Here is a 25,220-nt window from a genome sequence, read left to right on the forward strand (position 1 = left end):
TGTGAGGGGTTTGAAGTTCAACTCAGAGCTAAAGCCAGATAACAACAGCCTTCCTCTGTCACCATACAGCCACATAAAATACAAACACACACACAAACACTCAACATCGCATCATCTGAGACTGGAGATCATATTAAACTGATTAACACACAGTAACTCTGCTTTTAATGAAATGATTCACTGATTCAGTATATCAATTTTTATTCACAGATCACTGATTTCAGGTCCAGTTCAGCAGGATTAACTCTGGGTTCAGTGTTGATGGAGCAGAACTGATCTCAGTAACAGTTTCTGTTCATCTCCACTCCTCATAACTTTCACAATTTAATCAGTAAATAAATCATTTTCAAAAACAACAGACTGGAGCAAATACAAAGTCTTAAGATACTCTGGATTCTGCTGATATACTAAACACCCAATAGATCAGGACCAGAGCAGGGGTGTAGAAAGCAAGATCAACTTGCATATATCCTGAACTCTCAGGTTGATTAACCCAGAATATGCCTACTTCAGGTATGCCGGTTCCAAAACAATGCCTGGGAATAAGTTCAGTCAACCCAAAGTATGTTCACTGTGAACACACAAGAGGTTCTCAACAGAACGCCAAATCCAGGAGTCACCATGTGCTATAATTCAAATAAACTATAATAGCTGGTGTAATAGCCACATGCAGTAATAGCTAACAGCACAAATTGAGCCTCCTGTTTTCATCTTCCTTTATCATCACTGCATGTGAAAGTGAGAATTGTGTCACTTTTAATAGTCCATTTGAATAAGTGGACAAACCATCCTGCCACTTTAATTAAGAGATGTGAGCTAAATCATGTCCCACAACTTCACCTGCTATTATATTTTAAACTGCTACATTGCTAGATACTAGATTTGTGTTTACATTAAATAGTTGATACATTTTTGTATGTGGCAATGTTGACATATGAAGGGATAAACATTAGAAACAAAAACATTGTGTGAAACAAAATTTTATTAGTCATTGGTTTATAATAATGATATTTCTATTAAATGCCTGTGAAGATAAAAAAAAAAAAAAAAAAAGCAGCCATAATAATGTTGAGGTCAAAACACAAGCTTATTAAATGTATGTGAGCTCTACAGCTATGAGAGATTCTTCATAATGGCATATCTGGGACATGCAAAAAAAAAAAAAATGCTCTTTCAAATTCAGTGCCTTTATATTACACAAGCATAAGCATCATTACTCTAGATTTGGACCTAAGTCAAAGTATGGATATCTTACATTGAGTGTGTGTGTATTTGTCAGCTTTTGTCAAAGGAAGCTGTTTAATCTCACACAGAGACACTAAACAATTAAAATAATAAAATCCAAATCCAGCATAGAGGGGTTCAGTGAATGAGGTGTTGAATGTGTGAAAGAGAGTGAGTGTTTCAGAGACGCTGTAGAAGGACAGAGTGCCAGCTGACCAGTTCAGATACACTCCTACTCTGTTAGAGAATGAAGGGACAGATATGACGGTGAACTTATTATTGTACCAGACAGTGAAACTGTCATATGAGCAGTTCAGACACCAGGATTTTTCATTGAATCCAAACCAACAGTCACTACTCCATCCTTTCCTGCCAATTCCCTTATATGCAACTGACATATTAACCCACTCCCTCCTGCTCCATTCAGCCTCCCAGTAACAGTGTCCAGTCAGACTCTCTCTACACAGAACCTGAGGAATGAACTCATCAAATCTCTCTGGATGATCTGGACACGACTGCTTCTGTCTCACGCAGGTAACCTTTCTGTTCCTCTCAGACAGGACAAGATGAGTGCGTGCTGTGTTTAAATCCAGTGTGAGATCACATGCATCTGAACACAAAGAGAGACGACATAACATTTCTAATATAATAAAATGACTAACACCGTGTCTACACTGGATGTGAGCCGCGCAGTGTGGCACAACAAAATGCAATAGAACCCATTATAATCAGTGATACTGTCTGCACTGGATGCGGTGGGACGCAACACGACAAATCCCCGACAGTAAAACTGATGCTTCGTTCTATTTATGACGTACTGGCACAAAGTTCAAATTATTTTTAAGTGTCGCTTTGTCACATCCAGTGTAGACAGACTTTAGCTTTTTGCGGTGTGACAACAACTTTCACCTCTGGTATAGACATGGTGTGTGTGACCTACATTTCTCTGGTCCTGCTGTGATCCTGATCTCTCCTCCATGATCCACACTATAAAAACAAAAGGTGCCTCACTCGTTTTAGATAATGTTAAAAAAAACTAAAACAATTCACACTCATAAGATCATTCTTTATCTTTTTGTTCAATCCTTGAGTCTTGGTTATCAAGTTTTAAAGTACATACAGTTGAGGTCAAAAGTTTACATACACCTTGCAGAATCTGCAAAATGTTAATTATTTTACCAAAATAAGAGGGTTCATAAAAAATGTATGTTATATTTTTTATTTAGTACTGACCGGAATAAGACAAAAGATGTTTACATATAGTTCACAAGAGAAAATAACAGTTGAATTTATAAAAATGACCCTTTTCAAAAGTTTACATACGCTTGATTCTTAATACTGTGTTGTTACCTGAATGATCCACAGTTGTGTTTTTTGTTTAGTGATAGTTGTTCATGAGTCCCTTGTTTGTCCTGAACAGCTCAACTGCCCACTGTTCTTCAGAAAAATCCTTCAGGTCCCACAAATTCTTTGGGTTTTCTGAATTTTTGTGTGTTTGAACCCTTTCCAACAATGACTGCATGATTTTGAGATCCACCTTAATGCATGGTTTTTCCTGTTGGGAGCATCAGTGAGTGTTTGAACTTTCTGTAATAGTTGCATATGAGTCTCTCAGTTGATCTCAGTGTGAAAAGATGGATCTCAAAATCATACAGTCATTGTTGGAAAGGGAAAAAATAAAACATTTCAAAGGGCCCTAAACATGTAATTTTTGTTAAACTTTTAATAAATTGATATTAAATTGTTTCAAAAGTTTCATGATTTTAATTAATTAGACATACTTTTTGATTAATAAAAATTGAATTTAACCATTAAAAAGGAGTCCAGAAAAATTAAAACGGAAAAAAACAGAATCCAGAAAAATTTAAATGGAAAAAAATAAAATGGATTCACAGGGCCCTACCTACACCTAACTTACCAGATACTTCATTTTTATTGAAAATAAATGCCTTTCCAATGTGATATGAGGTGAAAAGGGACAAGAACGGCAAAAGGTGAATTAGAACTTGGGTCAATCACGTCAAAAACTCGGCGCTATGCATTTTACTCCCTGGCAAAGTCCCATCCCAAACCTCTTTGTGGTGTTGGGGATCAACTACGGTTACCCTTCGGGGCTAAACCGTAGGCTAAGGTCTCAACCATTCGTGGTTGAGCCCAGGGAGGGCCGAGTGAAAGACCTCGCCACCTACCCTCAATGTATTATGGCCAAAAACTTAATGGGAATGCAAACAACTACGTCTTCAAATATGGCAACGGACAGTGGACCCTCCAGGCTGGTCGGTGTCCAAAATGGGACTGGAGAAGAGCAAGGATGTGCTGCCAGTTGACCAGCTACTAATGACATGGTTGAGACAAATCCTTCGGGACGCTCAACTGCTGATGCCAGCAGGAGCAAACAGAACTGCCTGCGCTGCACTAAATTAATGACAATTGGTACATGGAATGTACGTGGCATGGACCTTGGAAAGTTACAGATTGTCAAAAACGAAATGGATCGAATGAAGATCGATATCCTGGGGACAAGCAAATTCCATTGGATAGGAACGAGCGGAACGAAGCTGGAGATCATTTAGTCCAATTTTGTCATGAGAACCAGCTATGGATTACCAACACCGGCTTTAAGCAACCAAAACGGTGTGTCTACACTTGGCACCAGATGGGATACATCGGAATCCGATTGACTACATCTTATGCAGTCAAAAACGGAAAAGTGCTGTTCTCATTACAAAAACATTCCCCAGAGCTGATCGCATGACTGACCATCAACTACTGGTAATGAAAACCAAGCTCAGGTGGGACAGGCTCAAATGGGACATCGCTACACCGAGATTCCAAATGGACAAGATGTCACCTTTGTATGCTATCGAAGTGAAGAACAGATTCGATGCACTCCCCCTCGAAGAACAGCCAGATGAATTGTGGAACGATATTGCGACCAATATCATTGAAATCGCACAAATGCATGTTGCATATGCGAAGCCCATAAAGTGGAATAATTGGCTGGCAGAAGAAACCATCACAATAGATGAAAAAAGGAGGCAGGCCAAGGCAAGAGGAGATAGAGATGAGACTAGATGGTTAAATGCAGAATTTCAACGAGCGGCCAGGAAAGATAAGGAAGAATATTGGAATAAGCATGCAAGGAATTGGAAGAGGATAATAAGAAAGGCCACACCTGAGCCCTATTCACCCAACTGAAGTGGATGCTAACGCCCTACACTGGGAATCCATCACCCTGATATCACATGCCAGCAAGATCTTATTGAAGATCATCCAACAGCGGCTGGGGAAATTTATGGAAGCGGAACTACCCGACACTCAGGCAGGGTTCAGGAAGGAAGAGGCACCCGCGATCACATCGCCAATCTCCGATGGATTATGGAGACATGCAGATATGATCGCTACACATCGACCAGGAGGCAACTGTCTACACACAGAATACAGAATGGTTCAAAATTGGCAAAGGTGTACGACAGGGCTACATCTTACAGGGATTAAAGTTCTCCGTCGCTACGACGGATTTCCGTTAATTGCAGCGAGTCTACGATGGATTTCCGTCATTTGCAGGGTTCCCGCCTGTCTTTAATGTCTTATGCACTTTTCATAATTTTACGGCCGTAAATAGGCTTACATTTCTCAAATAGTGTAATAAATTTCTTAATTTTAGTTTGAATAGGTCTTAAATTAAGGAAAGACGAGGTGTATTCAGCCTGATGAGGGGGATGTGATCAAAGCCTGGAGTGGAGTGAAAGCACGTTCCTCTCTCCGCTCGAAGCGTTCTGTATTCACTCCGCTCTGGATCCACTCCGGGTTTTCTGTTCCCGCTCACGGAAAAACTGCTCCGTGTTCACAGTTATTAGGGATAAATGAGGGCAAAAGAAACATGTAGCGTGTTGTTGTTGTTGTTCTGCCGCCACACCAAAAATCATCCCCGCCACGGCTGCAGCTTCTCACTGACAACAGTAACGCCGCTCGCATCATTCACAGTCGGGCTATTAGCAGAGAACAGAGCAGAACTTGAATTTCGGCGCAGGATTGCGGCTATTACCGGTAATAATCATTCTACTCATTCCTGCAGGTTCCGACGGAATGTATCACATTTGCACATGCATTTGAGTCTTGATAACTCACTCGAGCGCTCTCATTTTCTGTGCACAGATCACGATAAGGAGCTTTTAATAATAATTAAGGGAGTTTGCAAATGTGATATTGGTTTAATACAACAGATCAATAAACAAGTACTGCATTTTTGCTCTATATCATCAACGAAAATAGTTCTAAATAAAGTAACAGCTGAGCATCTCTAAAAGCAAACACAAGGGTTACTGTATAATTTCAGTTATTTAAATCATTTAATAGTTCTGTATTCAAAATTGTATATTTAAAACATTAATCTCCACATGAATTTATGAATTTAATTGCACTCATGCCACCTCTGAGCCTCATTAAAAGTCTGAAAATGTACCTACAAGCCACTTTTGTGTTCTTCTGTGCCACCTCTGTAGTACAAATTAATTTCTTATTAATACTAATTTCATATAATTGGTAACTTATTTGTCTATTCTACTTCTTATTAATAATTTTTTTAAATAGAAATTTTAAAAAGCTTGTAAACATATTTTTTTGAATTTGACAGATGAAAATGATGCCATTGCAAAAAAGAAAATTCCCTGTAAATCACTTTGAGTCAAATGTCACCTCGAATTAGGAAGGCTAATTTTTTATCATTAATCAGAAGCTGCTCCTAATTAAATTAGGAGGACAAAGCTCCTAAAAAGAAAAGTAAGCATAGAGCCATGTGTAACATATTAGATCTGTGCATGAGGTCTTAAAGAGACAGCAGCCTAAATAAACCTGCTGCTGTCTTTCATTATACAGTGAAGACTATCCAGTGTTAGTTTACAGTTGAATAGATTATAATTAGACCTAACTGAAAAAATTTAAGTACTGATAATTTAATTTGTATCTTGTTATTATTTTTGTTTGTGCTATTGATTGTCATTAATTTATTTGTTCTTATTTTATTATTTACTAAATTATTCAAAGACATACTTCTTTTTTTTCAGTCCCAGTATCATGCTGGGACTGGTCAGCGGAACACACAGGAGAGGCCGCCCAAGGACACGCTGGTTGGATACCGCATGAAAATGAGTGACCTCAAGGAAGCGGTAAAAGACCGAAGGATGTGGAGGATGCAGGCCTATGAAGTAGCCAAGAGTCGGACACGACTAAATGGCTAGAAGAGAAGAGAAGAGATGCATTTTACTACTTACACCACTGTTCTTTGACAGCCGTCTTTTGTACTGGTGTCTAGTCCAACCATGTTGGCAGAGTTAGTATAAATAGCCTCTGCCAAAAAGACAGGCTATTTGCACTTAGTGTAAATAGACACTCCGAGAAAAAACCCCCAAAAAAACATGATACATATTTTTGGTCAAACCGCCCAGCACTAGCGCATACATGTACAAACAGACAATATGATTACCAAAACTTTCAACTATAACAATTTTAAATGACTTTATAGTGCACACATGGACAGGATAATGTTGAACATACTTGAGTTTGCTCAGTCTGTAGTTTGGATCAGATAGCAGCTTGACTAATGATTGTCTTGGGTGATTGTAGCTCAGATCCAGCTCTCTCAGGTGTGAGGGGTTTGAACTCAGAGCTGAAGCCAGAAAACAACAGCCTTCCTCTGTCACCATACAGCCAGATAACCTACAAACACACACCAACCCTCAACATCACATCATCCGGGACATTAAGAACTAATCAAGTACAAGACCTAAAAATCTCTCTTTTAGCTAACCTGGAAAAGAAAAGGTGGAATTGGAAATATAGACTGTAGTTTAGACTATATTATAGGCATGTTCTGAAATACATTTTCAATGAAATTTTGTTAATTTACTTAATCTTTTGATGTTGTCAATTTAAAAAGAAAAGATTTTGTACATATAATTCTATAAAAGTATCTGTACTTGTGATAAGTAAAAGTTATAAAAAATAAAAGGCAAAGTTTTGCTGGGTCCATCTTACAAAATAAATCTTTAAAAGTCTGTCATGATAAAAAGATGTTGTCTTATAACATTAAAAATTGGGCAGACCAAAACGTGTTTTATAGACAAGTTGATAGACATTTTGGTGTTTCTTGGTTAATGTAGGTTGAGAACTTTGTAAAGTCAATAATTTGCTACATTCAATTCAATTCAATTCAATTTATTTCTAAAGCACATTTGAGTTCCACCTTTGATGGCCAAAGTGCTGTACACAAGATAAAATACAATAAAATAAAAACAAATAAACACATATACTTTACACAGAATTAAAAGCACAAGAAAAAAGATGTGTTTTTAACCTAGATTTGAATTCGGCAAACATGGAGGCAGTTCTGACAGATAATGGCAGGCTATTCCATAGCTTAGGACCAGCTACTGCGAAGGCTCTGTCGCCCCTGCGTTGCAGGCGAGACCGTGGTATTCGCAGGAGATGGCCATCTTGGGATCTAAGTGACCTTACAGATGTACCGTATAGATGGTGAGTAAGTCGGAAAGATACCTCGGAGCTAAGTTGTTAAGAGCTTTGTAGACAAATAACAGAATTTTGTAATGGATTCGATATTGGACTGGTAGCCAGTGCAATGAGCATAGAATTGGTGTGATATGGTCTCGTAGACACGGTCTACATGTTAATAGATACTGGCAGATGTTTTTGCTCTGTAATAGCTGGAGATCATCTTCAACTGATTCACAGGAGTCTTCAGATTCGTGCAATTGAGACTGAATCACTCAATCTAGCACTTTTTCTCCACAGATCACTGAATACAGTTTCAGTTCAGCTGGAGTAACTCTGGGTTCATTGTTTTACTCAATATCACAGTGTTGATCTCAGTAACAATTTCTGTTCATCTCCACTCCTCTCAATACAATTTCATTTTAAAAAAACAAACAATAATAAAATACCGTAAAATATTTTTCAAAAATAACAGGCTGGAGCAATTACAAATTCAAAGTCACTGTGGTCTGCTGATATAATACACACAACCAGGAGATCAGGACCAGAGCTGAGGACTTCTTTAATTTTATAACCAAGTGAATCTACCCATTTTTCTTACCTCAGTGTGTTGAGTTGACAGTGTAAACTCTTCAGTCCATCACAGAGTAGCTTAATTCCAGAATCCTGCAGGTCATTGTGACTCAGGTCCAGATCTTTCAGTGAGTTTGATGATTGTAGAGATGAAGACAAACTTTCACAGCACTGATAAGTGAGATTACAGCCAGCAAGTCTATAACAGGATGAAATGGCACTAAGAACAGTTATTTGCTAAGAATAAATCATCTGAAAAATACGTAACTGTAAATGAAGCTGAAATTAGAGACAATTGTCACAGATTAAGCCATTTTTATTTTTCTATGTAACATGTATGTGTCACGATCAAATACAAGGGAAGCGAGGAGACGAGGAGTAACTCAAAAATAAACAGTCTTTTAATGATCCACAATCCAACAGGGGTAACACAAGGCAGGGAGAACACACAGGAACACAACATCGACGTTAATACCGGACACAGGACCATAGAAAACACAGGGCTTAAGTAATAAACGTAAACAAGATAATTAAACAAACACAACTGGACACAAACTAACTCATAATGAAACAATAAGGACAGAAACAGGAACAGAATCAAATATGGGCATACAAGAGGTAAAACTAAGTCAAGGGGAGCACGAAACAAAAAACCACAAGACACCACAATCACAAGCCTGACATAACTCCCCCCTCAGGAAGCCGCATCCCGCGCCTTAACAACATCCAACAGGGAGGGGGGGGGGGGCGCTCTGGAGGCCCCTCAGGACAGGATACACAGGGATGGCCGGGCTCAAGAGCAGGACCCGTTCCGGGAGGTCATGGCGAAGCAGGAAGCTCGAGAGGCCATGGCGGATCAGGGAGTTCAAGACGCCATGGCAGATAGACAGTCCGGGGAGCCATGGTGGAGCTGGGAGCTCCGGGGACCATGGTGGGATAGACAGTTTGGGGAGCCATGGCGGGCCAGCCTCCTTGGCCTTGGCCTCAACCCTCAGCCCGGCTACTACGGCCGGATCCCATTAGCCACCCCCCAAAAATAACTTGAGGAGAATCTGGGATCTAGAGGCCCTCCCTGGGCTGGATTCGGGGACTGGAGCCCTCCGTGGGCTAAACTCAAGAACAGGAGCCCTAACAGGGCTATCCACAGGAACAGGAGCCCTTTCAGGGCTAGGCTCGGAATCTGAGGTCCATTCTGGGCCGGACAAGAGATCAACAGCCCTCCTTGGACTGAACGTGGTGACAGGGGCCCTCTCAGGGGTGAACTCAGGAACCGCTTCCATCGAGGCAACAAAAGAAACATGCGGCTTGGGAATGGCCTCCATGGCCATGACAGGAGAAGCAGCCTGCTTCTGAAGCACCCCAACAGACAAGACAAGACAAGACCGACTAGAATAGTTACTGTGGACAATACTTCAGGGAACATGACTTGACTCTAGTTAGGGACTGGAGCCTGCACTTGACTCTGGTCCTGCTCTGGACTCAGAGCAGAAACTCTGAAGCGGCTAACAGCAACATCTTTATTTGCGGCATTTACAAACGTCAACAACTTTTAGTAGTTTAGTACAGTAGTCACCTAAATAACTAATTTAAGCAATAATTTGTACATGTACAAACTGAAGAATACTGTGGGCTCAGGAGCTTCACATACAGCCAACTAGATAGTTCCCATTCAGTCGGTCACGTTCGACGTACGTCGTACTGACCGACGAATAGGAATCTCGCTAGAGAGGCCAATCTGCTTCGAGTGTAACTAAAATGAGCCAATACACATTGGCATGCAATCATATGCAGTAGCTTCTCACCTCGCAGCGCGGGTATATAATGAGCAGCAGGTGCGTTGCATCTTCAGCTTTTCGCTTCGGAGCCGAACGGTTGTTCTCTGCTGGAAGTGTTAGAAAGACGAGTCTCTGCAGGACGATCTCTTTGGTGTGGAAGTGCGGGCGTACAGCACAGCAGCTGGGTCGAATTCTCTCCATTTTTTCCTTTTTTTCTTTCTTTTTTTTTTTTGCCTTTTTTTCTGAGCAAAGAGAGCTGAAAAGGCCGTACTCATGGCTGGTAAACGGTGCGCTTTAATAGCGCGTAAAAGCCGTTTTTATGGCTGGTAAGAGAGCGACTTCAAGGAGAGAGAGAGAGCACACGACAGGCTGCACAATCCTTGTCTGTGTTGCCGCGGCCATTCCCCTGCGTGCTTCAGCACTAATTAAAAGAGCAAAGTCCCTAAAAGAGCTTACACAAGTAGAGTTTGCGTCTTTTTAAAGATGACATTCTACTTGTGTGTTTCTGGATGCGGTCGTTACCTGGCACCGAGGGATGGTCACGCGCGTTGCATTGCGTGTCTGGGCTTAGCGCACGCTGAGGCAGCGTTTGTGGATGAGTCATGTACCCACTGTGGGAAGATGACCATCTCGGAGTTGCGGTCGAGACTCCAGTTGCTGCGAGCGGTGGCGCTGGTGACCTGAGGATTACAGTGAGTGCGCTTCCTTCGGGGAACCAACCCCCTAGGAACCCTCACTCCTCCTGCACTCCGCAGCCAGTAGAGCTGCCGGGGGAGCATGGTGGGCCATCTCAAAGGTGTGTTCCATCCGTATCCTTCAGCACTCCTCCCGATGACCAGATGTCGATAGCTGCATCGGAGGGTGAGTCAGACCTTTCTGGAGATGACGCGTCGGCGCAGTTGCCTCCTTCGGGTACGGTAGCTGTGCCCGATACAGATCCGGAAATTATGGCTATGCTTTCCCGGGCCGCCAACAGGGTCGGGCTCGTGTGGAATCCTCCACCGTGTCCCGAGCCCTCAAGGCTGGACGATTGGTTTCTCGGGGTGGCACGAGCTGGTTCTCAGCCACCCACCCCGATTCCTTTCTTCCCGGAGGTGCATGAAGAGCTCACTGGTACGTGGAAGGCACCTTTTACTGCCCAAAACCGTGCCGGGGGGCCCTCCTCCCTCACCACCCTTGATGGCGGTGTGGCTAAGGGTTACCAAGAGGGGCGGCAAAGCCAGGAGCAAGAGGCCCTAGGACGGGCGACCCGAAGATGGTTGGGACTGCTCTTCAGGAGACGGTGACTGCACCGCTCCTTCCCCCGGAGGAGGGCCGGGTGGTAAATCTTTTGTTTCCTTTTCTTTCTGTTCCGCCGCTGGCCCAACGGTCAGCGGTACCCAAATTTTCAATAAAAGAGCAGTTTCTATCATCTCCGGGTCCGAAGAGGGTTCGGAGAGTAGTGGGAGGAGTAAAACCTCTCCACTCTCATCCACCTCTTCTGTCGCCAGCGGACAGCAGCGCGCAGTTCGAGAAGGTCACCCAAGCCTCTCCTGCGCCCACTGTCCGACCATGGAACCAGGTAAATGTTGCACAGCACACTCAGACCCCGCTACGGGCCGCCTCCCAAAGAGAGCCCCCCGAGCCGCGTCCCTGAGTTCCACCTCGCTGCCCCACTGCGGGTACGCCTACGGTCCCCTTGGTCCCGCTTGCGCAGTCTCTGCGAGCCTGGTTAGCGCTCCCCAGTCCGTCTCGCTGGCTCATTCGGACCATCAGGCTCGGCTATGCGATTCAGTTCGCTCGGCGTCCCCCCAAGTTCAGAGGTGTCCACTTCACTTGTGTCGATGCCCATGTCTTGCGTGCGGAGATCGTAGTCATACTGGCGAAGGACTCGATAGAGCCGGTCCCTCCCTGCTCAACCGGGCGGCCGACGAGCTCTCACGAGCTGCGCTGCCGGGGGAGTGGCGACTCCATCCCCAGGTGGTCCAGCTGATTTGGGGAGAGTTCGGCGAAGCTCAGGTAGACCTGTTTGCCTCGCCAGAAACCTCTCACTGTTCTACTCCCTGTCCGGGGGGACACTCGGTACAGATGCACTAGTGCACAGCTGGCCCCAGGGCCTTCGCAAATATGCGTTTCCCCCAGTGAGCCTACTTGCACAGACCTTGTGCAAAGTCAGGGAGGACGAGGAGCAGGTCCTGCTAGTTGTGCCCTATTGGCCCAACCGGATCTGGTTCCCGGAACTCACGCTCCTCGCGACAGCCCCTCCCTGGCGAATTCCTCTGAGGAAGGATCTTCTTTCTCAGAGACGGGGCATCCTTTGGCACCCGCGTCCAGACCTCTGGAAACTCCATGACTGGTCCCTGGATGGGACGCGGAGGTTCTAGGTGACTTACCCCCTGAGGTACTTAACACCATCGCTTAGGCACGTGCACTGTCTACGAGACGTGCTTACGCCTTGAAGTGGAACCTGTTCCTCGAGTGGTGTGCTTCTTGCCGAGAAGACCCCCGAAGATGTTCGATCGGTGTCGTGTTTTCCTTGAGTTCATGCTGCCGCTATTTCCGCATGCCACGACCTCATCGATGGTAAGTCTGTGGGTAAGCACGACCTGGTCGTCAGGTTCTTTAGGGGAGCGAGACGGTTAAATCCTCCTCGACCCCCCTCCATACCCTCTTGGGACCTTGCTCTGGTGCTTCGAGCACTCCAGATTGCTCCCTTCGAACCTTTGCAGTCAGCAGACTTAAAGATTCTGTCTATAAAGACTTTGTTGCTGGTTGCATTGGCCTCCATCAAGAGGGTAGGGGACCTGCAGGCATTTTCGGTTGACGAATCGTGCCTAGAGTTCGGGCTGGGTGACGACCACGTGGTACTGAGACCCGGCCTGGCTATGTGCCCAAGGTTCCTACTACTCCCTTCATGGACCAGGTAGTGAGCCTGCAAGCGCTGCCCCCAGAGGAGGCAGACCCAGCCCTGGCTTTGCTCTGTCCAGTTCGTGCCTTGCGACTGTACATAGACAGAACTCGAAGCCTCAGGACCTCAGACCAGCTCTTTGTCTGTTACGGAGGCCAGCAGAAGGGAAACGCTGTCTCCAAGCAGAGGATGGCCCACTGGATAGTGGACGCCATTGCCTTGGCTTACCAAGCACAAGGCGTGCCCTGCCCGCTCAGGTTGCATGCCCACTCCACGAGAGGCGTGGCATCCTCCTGGGCGCTGGCTCGTGGCGCCTCGCTGACAGATATTTGTAGAGCTGCGGGCTGGGCGACACCTAACACGTTCGCGAGGTTCTATAACCTTCGTGTTGAGCCGGTCTCCTCCCGTGTTCTCGCCTCAGGTCAGAGGCACAGAGAGGTCCCGGCTTAGTGTCGACTTGCTGTTACATACGCTTACATACGTTGCATACGCTTATTGCTCCAGAGAGTCCCTACAAGGCAGACCCTGTTGAGTCCTCCGATCACCCTTCGGCAGCCAGACGTGGCACTGGCGTCTGGCGCCAGGCCTTTACTCCATTGTATCCTTGAGAACCGCATTTAGGCTAGGTTCCATATGTGTGACCCTACGGGGATCCCATATGGGGTATTCCACGGGTTGCTCCCAAACAAACCCGTGTCTTTCCCTCTGGGAGAACCCACCTCTTGTCAGGTTGGAGTCACCCCAGTACTTCCATATGTAGTACAGCCCTACGGGGTTAGTCCATATGTACTTTTCCACATAACTCCTTCGGGGAAGGATGTGGCTTCCGCAGCGTTCCTTTCCAGTGAAAGGGTATGCTTTTCCAGTGTTATCCAAAAGTCTCACTGAATGGGTTTTGGGGAACAGCAGTGATCGACACTCTCTGTGTTTGCCCTGTCCCACCGTCCTTAAGCAAGGGGGTACAGGAGGCTTGCTACAGAGCGCTGGAAGGGGGCAGCTCCTGTGGCGCTTTGGTAGGGATTCCTATTTGTCGGTCAGTCCGACGTACGTCGAACGTGACCGACTGAATGGGAACGTCTCGGTTACATAGATAACCCTCATTCCCTGAAGGAGGGAACGGAGACATACGTCCCGTCGCCACAGTCGCTGGATCCCGCTGATGCTGCCGCCTTACCTGTTCGGCTCCTCAGCGAAAACCTGAAGATGCAACACACTTGCTGCTCATTATATACCCGCGCTGCGAGGTGAGCAGCTGCTGCATATGATTGCATGCCAATGTGTATTGCCTCGTTTTAGTTACACTCGAAGCAGATTGGCCTCTCTAGCGAGATTCCTATTCATCAGTCAGTCCGACGTACGTCTCCGTTCCCTCCTTCAGGGAACGAGGGTTACCTATGTAACCAAGACGTTACACTAACACTAACTCCAGTGCTGCCGCCATTAAACTGCATGTAATAATAGTATTTGAAAATGCAGCATTTTGCAGTTTTAGTACATTTACATTATTTATTTATTAGACCCTTTATTCCAACATCACATATTAATAAGCAGTAAGTAAACCAAGTATTGTTTCAAGCCATTAAATTGTGGAATGGCCATTTTACAGTTTTAGGCTATACAACGTTGCCTTAATGGATATTACACAGATGACTCAGAATTCCGAAATGTTAGGGTTTTACACTCTTTTGTAACTTGCAATTTCTCACTGAAGTGAAAACGACTGTTAATAAAAATGACACTACATGTTTTTATAACTAATTCATCTTTGTCTATTTTTCCACAGACTCTCTGGATTTATTAAGATAAAGAAGACTTTCCTGAATTACTTCCCAAATGAGGCAGTCGCTCTGCGCATTCTCAACAAGCATGTACACAATGTAGAATGTATAAGCATCAATCCAGTTTGCCGGTTGGATGACGACTACGTATGTACCCAACCCCCCCCCACACACACACAGTTTTATTACGGTACATACACATATGTTCTTTTCACACAAGCAACAGTGTTCCATCTTTTTACCAGTAAGAAATGCTACTATTCACACATCAGTACCACCAAACTCTGAGAAGTCAATAGCTAGCTCAAATTGTGCAGCAGGTCCAGTAGCATTCCCAGCTGCCTCTGGCTTTCTGCAACAGTCGCTGTTGTTTGTACTGTAAAAACTGCATTGTCATTTGAAAAAGAAAATGTTTAGGCTATTTACATGCAGTTGTTTGTGTCCGCCACTGTCCACTGTCTCTTTTTGTACTGTAAAAACAACACTCTTGTGGAAAAAATATTTATATATGCTGCTGTTTGTAAAATGGCACTGTCTTTTGGAGAGAAAAAAAAAATTATAATTATATGCTGCTGTTTGTGGCAGCATTGCTATAAATCTATAATATAATTGTAATTTGAGGTGTAAAAAAGCTCACGTCATAAAATGCTGGTAATGTGTGTAACTGTCCAGAAATTGTTTATTTGCCAAACAAACAACCGTAATTTTTTGCAAATCTGTGCCAGCAACAGAGCTATTTGGGTGAGAATCGGATCCACAACAATTTTGACACCTTTTAAATCCTCATGATTGTTCCACTTTCTTAACTGTGTTTACAAGTACATCAATAAGGCAATTATTTCCAATAATCAGAGTAAGGACTTAATCACAGTAAGATGTTTACATAACAGGAGCATACCTCTTCACTCCCATTTACACGCAATTTTCATTATTCTGAAGTGTGGCTATTTTTACTTCCATTATTCACATAACCCACAGCACAAATAATCACATACAGTAGGTGTGTTACTGGCCACTGTTTTAATCTACTTACATCAAATGCAAAACACATGTCTATGGACATATTGGAAGGTTATTAAGTGTTATAATGAACATTTTAATGCTGCTGTAACTGGGTTTGCCTTCGCTTCATTGCGCCATCTCTGGACAAAGATACTGAGCAGAGACTGTTCAGCGAGTTGTGTTGACAGAGTTTAGCGATTCATGTAAACATAGTCATTGGTTTGTTGTCATGTGGGTGATTTCATGCGCAAGAAAACTCACCCAAGTGTAGCAATGTGCTGTTTTGCTGCCAGATGTTGTTTCCAAAAATTACATTGTATTTAATGCAAAACTAATTTAACAAGATCAAATGATTTAAATTTTTTCTCAAGCTAAGCCAATTTTAAAAGTCCTCTGAAAACATTTTTTGCCATAGGCATAGCATGCTGAAAGTATACATTATTTGGGAACATGCTTGAGCAAACTAATAAAAGTAGACATTTCTGAAGATTTTTATTGTTCGTTTGTTTTCCCCATGTTTAACCAATCTTGCGTGTGACATACATATATGTGAGCACAGAACTGCTACAGAACTGGCTATCCCTGGCAGCAACCCTGTATTTAATAGGTTAACAGTTATTCAGACATGCTCGTTTAATTTCCAAGGAATCACTGATCACATTGCCAGAAACCTATATATAATATTTTAACAGGATAGTTCAGTTTCCATAATACTTCTGTGTTTTAACAGCAGATACTTTGTATGAAAAACTATCAAGACAAAGAAAAACAAACTACACAGAAATAAGCAACTCAAAACAGACATTACAGATGACTACATATTAAATAAATATTACTGCATGCTACTTACAAATGATACACGATAATGATCCCAGAATTTTTTGTTCAAACCTACCTCTATCTCATCAATGAAGGACCTCAAACACAAACATCATAAGGTTCATAAATCCTGTCTCTTAAAACAGCTGTCCTCTTCTAAGGTTGTTCACATTCTTCCTTTATGAAAATATTTCCTGGTTACACAGCATCACTTGTCATAAACTGGCTGAGCCATTTTCTATTTTCATAAAAGGGGAGCACCACAAATAAAAATGTTGCTTTCTTCCTTATTGCATATGGCTGCCACTAATCCTGGCTTGTGATGTCATATGTTGACTATAAAACTATTAAAAAATATTTAACTTAAAGCTATTGTATTTAAACTAATATAATAACTAGTACTGTTAATAATGTCCTGCAGAATTCTAATGGTATGACAATTAGATTAGACTGTACAGAAATTGAAATCTACACGCACACTCATTGTCACGCAATGCTAATGTTGTTAACATTAATAATTTGAGAATAAAATATAACAATAATAATAATAATTTGCACGGTTAGATGTGATATGAGCTAACTGATCATTAGATTTAATCACCATTGGTAGCACGATTTATTGTAATGCTTTTTTCCTCAGTTGGTCAGAACAAACGTGGCAGACTTGTTACTTACTTGTTCAGATGGCAATATACAGTGAAAATTCTTATTTGGGTAAAATATTCCAAGACGTAGGCTAGAATCTGTGATTGCTAAGTACAGTAAATATCCACACCGATGCGGTGACTGACAGACTGAAACACATACTCCTCAAAACATTACATGCATCCACGCTGGAGCCATGCCGGAGCACAGCCCACGTAAGGAAGATCATTCCGCACAGAACTGCAAACAGAGATGGCGACAAAGAGGCAAAACTTACGAACTGCAGCTTTAATGTTTCTATTTCATACTCCAGAAAGACAGCATCTGCTTGCTCTAATATGAACAGACAAAGATACAGCAGGGGTCACCAAATCCAATAAGACAGCACTAGAAGTTACCCCTCTCTATGATGTTATCCAAATGAATTCTAGTGATGTCTAATTTCCTCTGTTTCATAAAACAAAAGGCATTTTGGTTCGATGTGAACAGCAACAGTACAGACAAAAAAAATTAGACTAGGCAAGGCAACCGACATCTGTTTCTGCTCTTTATACAATTGTGTCTACTGCAAACTACCAGACATGTCATCTTATTATTGTAGCCTATTTTGAAACTGTGTCTTGCCTTTCAAGCGCCTGTAGTATCAGTGAACATCATGTCCTCTTGAGCTCTGACTCCGTCAACAACAGTTTTTTTTCATTGACTTGGGCTGGCCTTTTATTTTTAAGATTTATTTAATTATAAGTGCATTATGTGGCTCTGACCAGTTATTTTACCCTGTAAAAAAAGAGACATATGCCGAGCTTTACTGGGAATCGTTAGCAGATAATTATGCATTTATTTTATTTTAATGGAGTAAGATTAGTGCTCATTATTAAGGTATTGGTATGCATATTTGGGTGCCATGTTTCACTAAGAGGCTTTGGCTGATTTTCGAATGGTATTTTGCTGCCTTAAATGTGGGAAAGGTAACGCTACTCAAAGTGCCTTTCCAACTAAAGAGCATAACTGTATCCCTTCACCAACGAGCACATGCGATCATTTCCAATGATTCAGGAACGGAATTTGCTTTTATGATCACGTGATGGTGTTTCCTCCGATAAAGTTTGAAATTTGAGGTAGGTTAGGCTAATTTGTTTGATATTATGTAGATATTGTTTTACGTTCAGATTACAAAATAAAGTGTCAATGATGTATATCTTACTGTAAATTGATATGTATGAAAGTAATAAATACGCAGTATTTTTCAGACATCTCACTTCAAATTAACTTAATTCTGCCCTTAAAAGTGGGGTAAGTGATTTCTGGTAGCCAATGTTGACATTTGAAATCACCAAAACGTCCCTACCCCAAAAGGGTCTCGCCCATATTTTGATAGCTCCGCCCCACACATATGTACGCAACCCAGGCAACGATTAGTTCTGTGAAACAAAGCAAAACCAATGTTACTCATCTATCGAGAAGAAACAAAGCAACCTCGGTGTCCGATCGCAAGCCTTCCCTCTCCTTGAGTTCTCTCCAGCACTGGAAAGCTGATCCGATATTAACACGGGTCCTACTTCTTGCCTTATCGTAACACTGTGTCGCAAGCGGCGTGACAAACTATAGAACTCATTATAATCAGTGATGCTGTCTACACTGGATGCCGCGCCGTGACACGACAAATCCCCGCTGATGCCGCGTTCTATTTATGACATATTGACACAAATTTCACATGCTTTTCAACAGTCGCTTTGTCGTGTCCAGTGTAGACAGACCGCGACAGGACAACTGTCACGTCCGGTGTAGACGAGGTGCAAGCCTTCTTTTGTTCCGCAGACATTTTCCTCTTTTGATTTTTATCTGCCATCTCTATCTTTCTGTTGTCGTTCGGCTTGGCTAATGTCTGTCATGTGCACTGAGCACTCTCTCCTCCAGAGTCTGGCTCATGAGTAGACACGCCCCTTACTGCTGATTGGCTACAAGTTTGTTTTGGTACTGGGCCCGACTCTAAAGCGTTTTTGAAAAAATGCATACCCCACCTTTAATAGTGAGTAGGCCGTATTGTTGCTTACTTTAGAATGAGAGCCATTATTTGGTGAGGAAAAACTGCTTATTCTTTGGATATTGGGCTTTCAATCACATTATGTCCCGCCCGACTTTTTCGTATGGGGTTTGGTCAGACTCTCAAACGGATTTTGCAACAAATGGACAAATGATCAAATAGGTAATAAATTTGATATTGTGATATAGGATAGTCAGTGGAAATTTGTTGTTGTTATTTGGTATTTTAGTTAAACGTTCACAATCTTGTTTCATGCTATTGGCAGTTGTAAATATTGTAAAAATACAGTTCTGAGCTTGAAATTTGTAATTTCACCTTTACAGTGTTTAATCAAGTACCATGTAATACCAAACTATTCTTTATTATACATGTAAAATTTCAGTGGGAATGCAACGTCTGTTTGACATCTGTTGAATCTGCCCTACTGTCAACAACTCACTAGTGTTTTGTGCTATGTATTTGCATGACTGCATATTCAAATAGGCTATCTAATTATTTAATCTCTTAATTTAATTTTATTGGTCACTGAGTTAAAAATTGAATGGTTAATTATTATTAATTGTTAATGAAAACTTAATGTTGGTTTTAGATGCAAAAGCCAAATGTTAAGGCCAAGACACAAATGAATAAAAAACATATCCTATTCAAGCTCTGCCACTATGATGTCACAATATTCTAGACCTAGAATATGGAACTCTAGAGTCCAGAGACTTCAATCAGTGTTTGAGATGGGAAGACTGAATACATTTAGCTACTGACCAACAGCTGGTAAAAAAATGGAGAACATCAGTCCTACAGCTTTTACCGTGTTTGATGAAGCACGTTTACTGGGCGAACACACTGACTTGATCATCAGGGCAAATGACAGAGAATTTCAAGTGCACAAGATCATCTTGTGTGGCTGCAGTCCTTATTTTAGGTGAGCAGCAGCATTTAAACTGCAACTGTGTACAAAGTAGCCTACCTAGAAGAAATAATTATAATTATATAGGCCTACATAATTTTCATCAATAACATCATAATGTTGAAACTGCCTAAAATGTCTAATGTATAAATGAATAAAAATGAAGGAGTGTATTGGCAGAACACAGGACAGTATTTAGATAAAAATGTTTCTTGAAATTTAATTCTTCATTTGAATGGAATTGTAAGAATGTTTATAAGTTTATCCAGCATATTGTATTCAATAAATGAAAATAATCTGTTACAAATTTAATGTGTGTAACACAAATACTCATTAATAATGCCTGTATTTCTTTTTAAAATTTGTTTGCAGGGTTATTTTCTCCAGTAATTGGAGCAGAACACCAGAACATTTCTATGATATTCCAGGAATGTCCCGAAACATCTTGTCTCTTATTATTCAGTATGCGTACACAGGATCTGTCCTCATTACAGAAGAGAATGTGTTGGAGCTCTTAGTGGCGGCTGATCAGTTCTTAGTCTCAGGTCTTGTAGAAGCCTGCTGTCAGTTCCTGGAGTCGCGCTTATGTCCGGAGAACTGCATTGGCATCTGCATGTTTACAGAGGATTTTCACTCCTGCTCAAAGCTCCGCCATAAAGCAAAGCTCTACATCCTGCAGCACTTTGAGGAGGTTCTGCAAGTATCTGAGGAGTTCCTGCAGCTCTCACTGGAACAGCTTGAGGAGATCATTGATAAGGATGAGCTGAATGTCAAACAGGAGGAGGTGGTTTTTGAAGCCGTGCTCCATTGGATTGATTACGCACCTGAAACCAGGAGGAAACACATCGCCATGCTTCTGCCAAAGGCAAGCCAGAGAAACTATTTTTCATCAGCCTGCACTGCAAAAAAATTTATTTTCTTGTACTTTTGTTTTTAGTATATTTGTCTTGTTTTCTGTTACAAATATCTAAAAAGTCTTAATCAGGATACATTTACTTTAGAAGGAAAATGACTTAAGATACCAAGTCAACAATATAAATTATTAACAAAATTAAGTGAGTTTACCCTTAAAACAAGAAAAAATATATTATAATTTTTATCAATATATTGAATTAGTTTATTCTTGTTTTCTGTGTTTAATTTTAGTTTTATTTTAGTTTTAGTAATTTTGTTGTGTTTTTGTCTTTTTTTTTAATAGTTTTTATTATTTAGTTAGTTAGGTAGTTAGTTAGTTTTATTACTTTTATTATTTCAGTACATCAGATTAAACTAAATTATGTTAAAAAAATAGATTTGATTTTATTTCAGGTAAAGTTTATTTTACTTTAAGTAATGATCATTTTAGTTTATAACAACCCAATGAGGTAAGAAAAATAATCTTGTTTTACTTTTGAAATAAGTTTATTTTTCTTGAGACCCACTGATAGATATTTTTCTTATTTTAAGCATAAACATGCTTAATTTTGATCATTTTTTCATAAAACAAGATTTAATATCTTAAATCATTTGTCTTAGTTTAAATGTATCTTGATTTTAGAAAGTTTTACAAAGTAAAAAAGATATTTTGTAATGCTGCAAGCACTTTGGACACTATATCAACTGCCTAGTAACAGCCTTGCAACAGGCTCGCAGTTCTGAAAGTTGAAATTCTCTTCACTGTGCTTCAGGTTCGAATGGGATTGATGACATCAGACTACTTCATCAATAATGTAAAGAGCAATGCACTGGTGATGGAGAATGAAGCCTGCGTGCCTCTTATCATCAATGCAATGAAGGCTTTGTTTGAATTTGACATGGATTTACATGGACCCATCAGCTTAGAGCTCATTCATCAACTGACACGCCCACGTCTGCCCTCTGCGATCCTATTGGCCGTCGGAGGATGGACCAACGGCAGTCCCTCCAATGTGATCGAGGCATATGATGCAAATGCAGACCGCTGGATCAATGTGACTCTTGAGGATGAGCGTCCCAGAGCCTATCATGGCACAGCTGTCCTGGATGAGTTTGTCTACTGTGTTGGTGGTTATGACAGTGTGGAGTATTTTAACAGTGTGAGGAAACTCAATCTTATCACTCAAACTTGGCATGAGGTGAGTAATGTTGTAGGTCAACAGTTAACTTTAATTTTGCTTCCTTAAAAAAAAAGTTATGTGGTGAAATGATGGGTATCAGATTGTATTTTGATATGGACCACAGTACTGAATTAAATTGGTTTAAAGAGTACTTTAAAGAATAACACTGTCCAAAAATGGTAATACCATGATACATTTTTGTTTCCCAACAATTATTATAGTTTTAGATATAATATAATATTAATTATATTTAATATTTGGATAAGTGTTATTTAAGTATATTTAAGAGAATATGTTTATATATATATATATATATATATATATATATATATATATACTTTTATTTTAGACGTTAGTCATTTTGTTGTATTTTTGTCATTTTTATTTTCGATTTATATCTATATCTATATCTATATCTATATATTTTATTTTTTTAGTTTTACCTACTTGCTTTAGTATATCAAGTTAAACTTAATACAAATAAGAAGTGTTGCCTTGGCAACCTGCTGAAATAAGTTTAAGGGTTTTATTTATTTTATAAACAAAAGTTTTTTTTCACCTTCTTTTCCAACTTCCATCTTTTTTTATTTCATGCAATGACGTTTTTGTATGGCTTTAGTTTTGGTTAACTATAATAACCCTGATAATATAATATAATATAATAATGTTTGGACAAAAACAACCAGAGTTACCTTTGTGATTGTGTTAAAAAAGTACATTTTTAAGCACATTTATACTTATTATAAAGTAAATGTAAAAGTCCATCAAACATCATGGTAATACCATTGTACTTTATTGCAATTGATAGAAGAGAACAATGAATGCCAAAAAAAATTAAATCCATGTTGTGTTGTAGGTGGCTCCCATGTATGAACGCCGATGCTATGTTAGTGTTGCTGTTCTGAATGGGTTCATTTATGCCATCGGTGGCTTTGATGGACATGGACGGCTCAAATCAGTGGAACGCTATGATCCTGACACCAACCAGTGGACACTGACCGCATCCATGAATGAACGGAGGAGTGATGCAAACGCCACCTCACTGCAGGGCAGGGTAAGAACATTCACCCATGACCGGTAAAATAGAAGGACAGGTGAAACGGAAAAATGTTGAACTATAGCACAAGAGTACTCATGTAAATAAGAAACAGAATATCATATGAAATATACTGTCTGTTGTAAACACAATTGTGTGAAAGGCTTTAGTCATGAACATCATGCATATTATATTGTGTGTGTTTGGCAGGTTTATATCTGTGGAGGTTTTACTGGGACAGATTGTCTCTTCTCAGCTGAAAGCTTTAACCCTGACACAAACCAGTGGACCCTCATCGCTCCCATGAGACGCCGCCGCAGCGGTGTTGGTGTGATCGCTTACGGGGATCTAGTTTATGCTGTGAGTATTAAAAACACACATTACTGTTATCTTAGAATCATTTACATACTATTATAACTTTTATTCATATTTTGCATTTAATTTTTAAAATGTATTTGGTTTTTTTGTAATTTTATTAGTTTTTGTTATTTAAATATATCTTTATGTCTATATAGTAACATGATTTTTTTTGTACATAATTTTAGAACACAGTTAAACTAAATGTATTGTTAAATACATAATTTTTTCATTTTTATTTTTTTTGTACATCATTTTAGTACAAGTTAAACTAAATTAAGTGTTTTATGTCTACATAATAATTTTTATTTCTGTTTTAGTTTATTTTAGTACCTCAAGTTAGACTAAATGAAAATGAGAATTTTATTTATTTTTTTTTTTTTAATATTTTATTTTATTTCAAGAACAATTTTTTAAATAGCTTTAGTTAACTGTAATACTCCTTACACACCTACAGAATCATGGAAGCGCAGTTTAAAGGTTGTGTTTTATGTAAATGCCTGCATGAATGTGCATACAAATACACAGAATGCATACATTTAAAAATATATATTTTTTAAAGGTTGGTGGTTTCGATGGTGCCAGTCGTTTGCGGAGTGCAGAAACCTACAACCCACTGACTAACATCTGGTGTGATATTGCATCTATGTACAATCCACGCAGTAACTTTGGAATTGAGGTGAGGTGTGGACAGTTATTATTTGCATTTGCTGAAACTATGAAATAACATTACAACAATGATTTGGTAATTATGAATATAGGGAATATGTCTTGGTCCCATATTGACACTAAGTGTAAAGTTGCATCTAAAAAAACTCTAGAAGGCTTCATGGAGATGTCAAAATGAATCAATATTGCCAAGTGTGCTGGACTATGAAAATATCTACTTAATTTCAAGAGTCAAGAAATTCTATGCTGTGGATTATTAGGCTTCATTGACGTGTTTCATCAATACTAAGGTTTATTCATATAAAGGTAAATACTAGCTGAACATTATTTAATTTCCTTTATACCTTCTTCAAAATCCAGGTAGTTGATGATCAGTTGTTTGCTGTCGGAGGGTTTAATGGATTCAGCACAACGTCTGATGCAGAGTGCTATGATGAGAAGACAAATGAATGGTAACATCCACAAACATGAAATCTCCATCATTTCACACTGCGTGAGCTAATGCCTCTAAATAAGGCCTAATTGCACACAAAAACATTAATGAACACTGAATGTCACTCAGTAAAAATGTCATGTACTGTATATTTCTTTGCATTCTCAGCCTTTGTTTTCTGTTTTCCACACAGGTTTGATGCAAATGAAATGGCCATTTTCCGCAGTGCTCTGAGTTGTTGCGTAATATCAGGATTACCTAACATGGCACAGTATGCTGCCCAACGAGACACAGTCCAGACACAAGACGAGTCTGACAGTGAATGACCTGCTTCCAGCAGCATTCTGACCTTCTCATAGCACCTGTGATGTGTGAATAAATGCAATCAAAAAATGAGTTTGTATTCTAAGTGTTAATCTTCCTGTCAGGTATGGTGTTGTTCATCAGATTCTAGGTTAAAATCCTGTAAAAGTGTAAAAACAATGAACT

At 40.6% G+C, this 25,220-nt stretch overlaps 1 protein-coding gene and 1 pseudogene across 1 annotated transcript; one reads left to right on the plus strand and one right to left on the minus strand.

Moving 5' to 3' along the window:
* Positions 1-1,191: 1,191 nt before the first annotated feature.
* Positions 1,192-25,220, minus strand: part of LOC131523534 (NACHT, LRR and PYD domains-containing protein 3-like) — a 454,982-nt pseudogene continuing 430,953 nt past the window's right edge.
* On the plus strand, positions 19,917-25,057 carry LOC131523489 (kelch-like protein 10). Its single transcript, XM_058749930.1, is given in 8 exon segments — positions 19,917-20,176; positions 20,534-21,026; positions 21,829-22,254; positions 23,093-23,290; positions 23,483-23,632; positions 24,192-24,308; positions 24,659-24,750; positions 24,925-25,057. Coding segments are annotated over 8 exon segments (1,869 nt in total).

Source organism: Onychostoma macrolepis, chromosome 17 (genome assembly GCF_012432095.1).
Source record: "Onychostoma macrolepis isolate SWU-2019 chromosome 17, ASM1243209v1, whole genome shotgun sequence".
In the NCBI taxonomy this organism is placed as follows: Eukaryota; Metazoa; Chordata; class Actinopteri; order Cypriniformes; family Cyprinidae; genus Onychostoma; species Onychostoma macrolepis.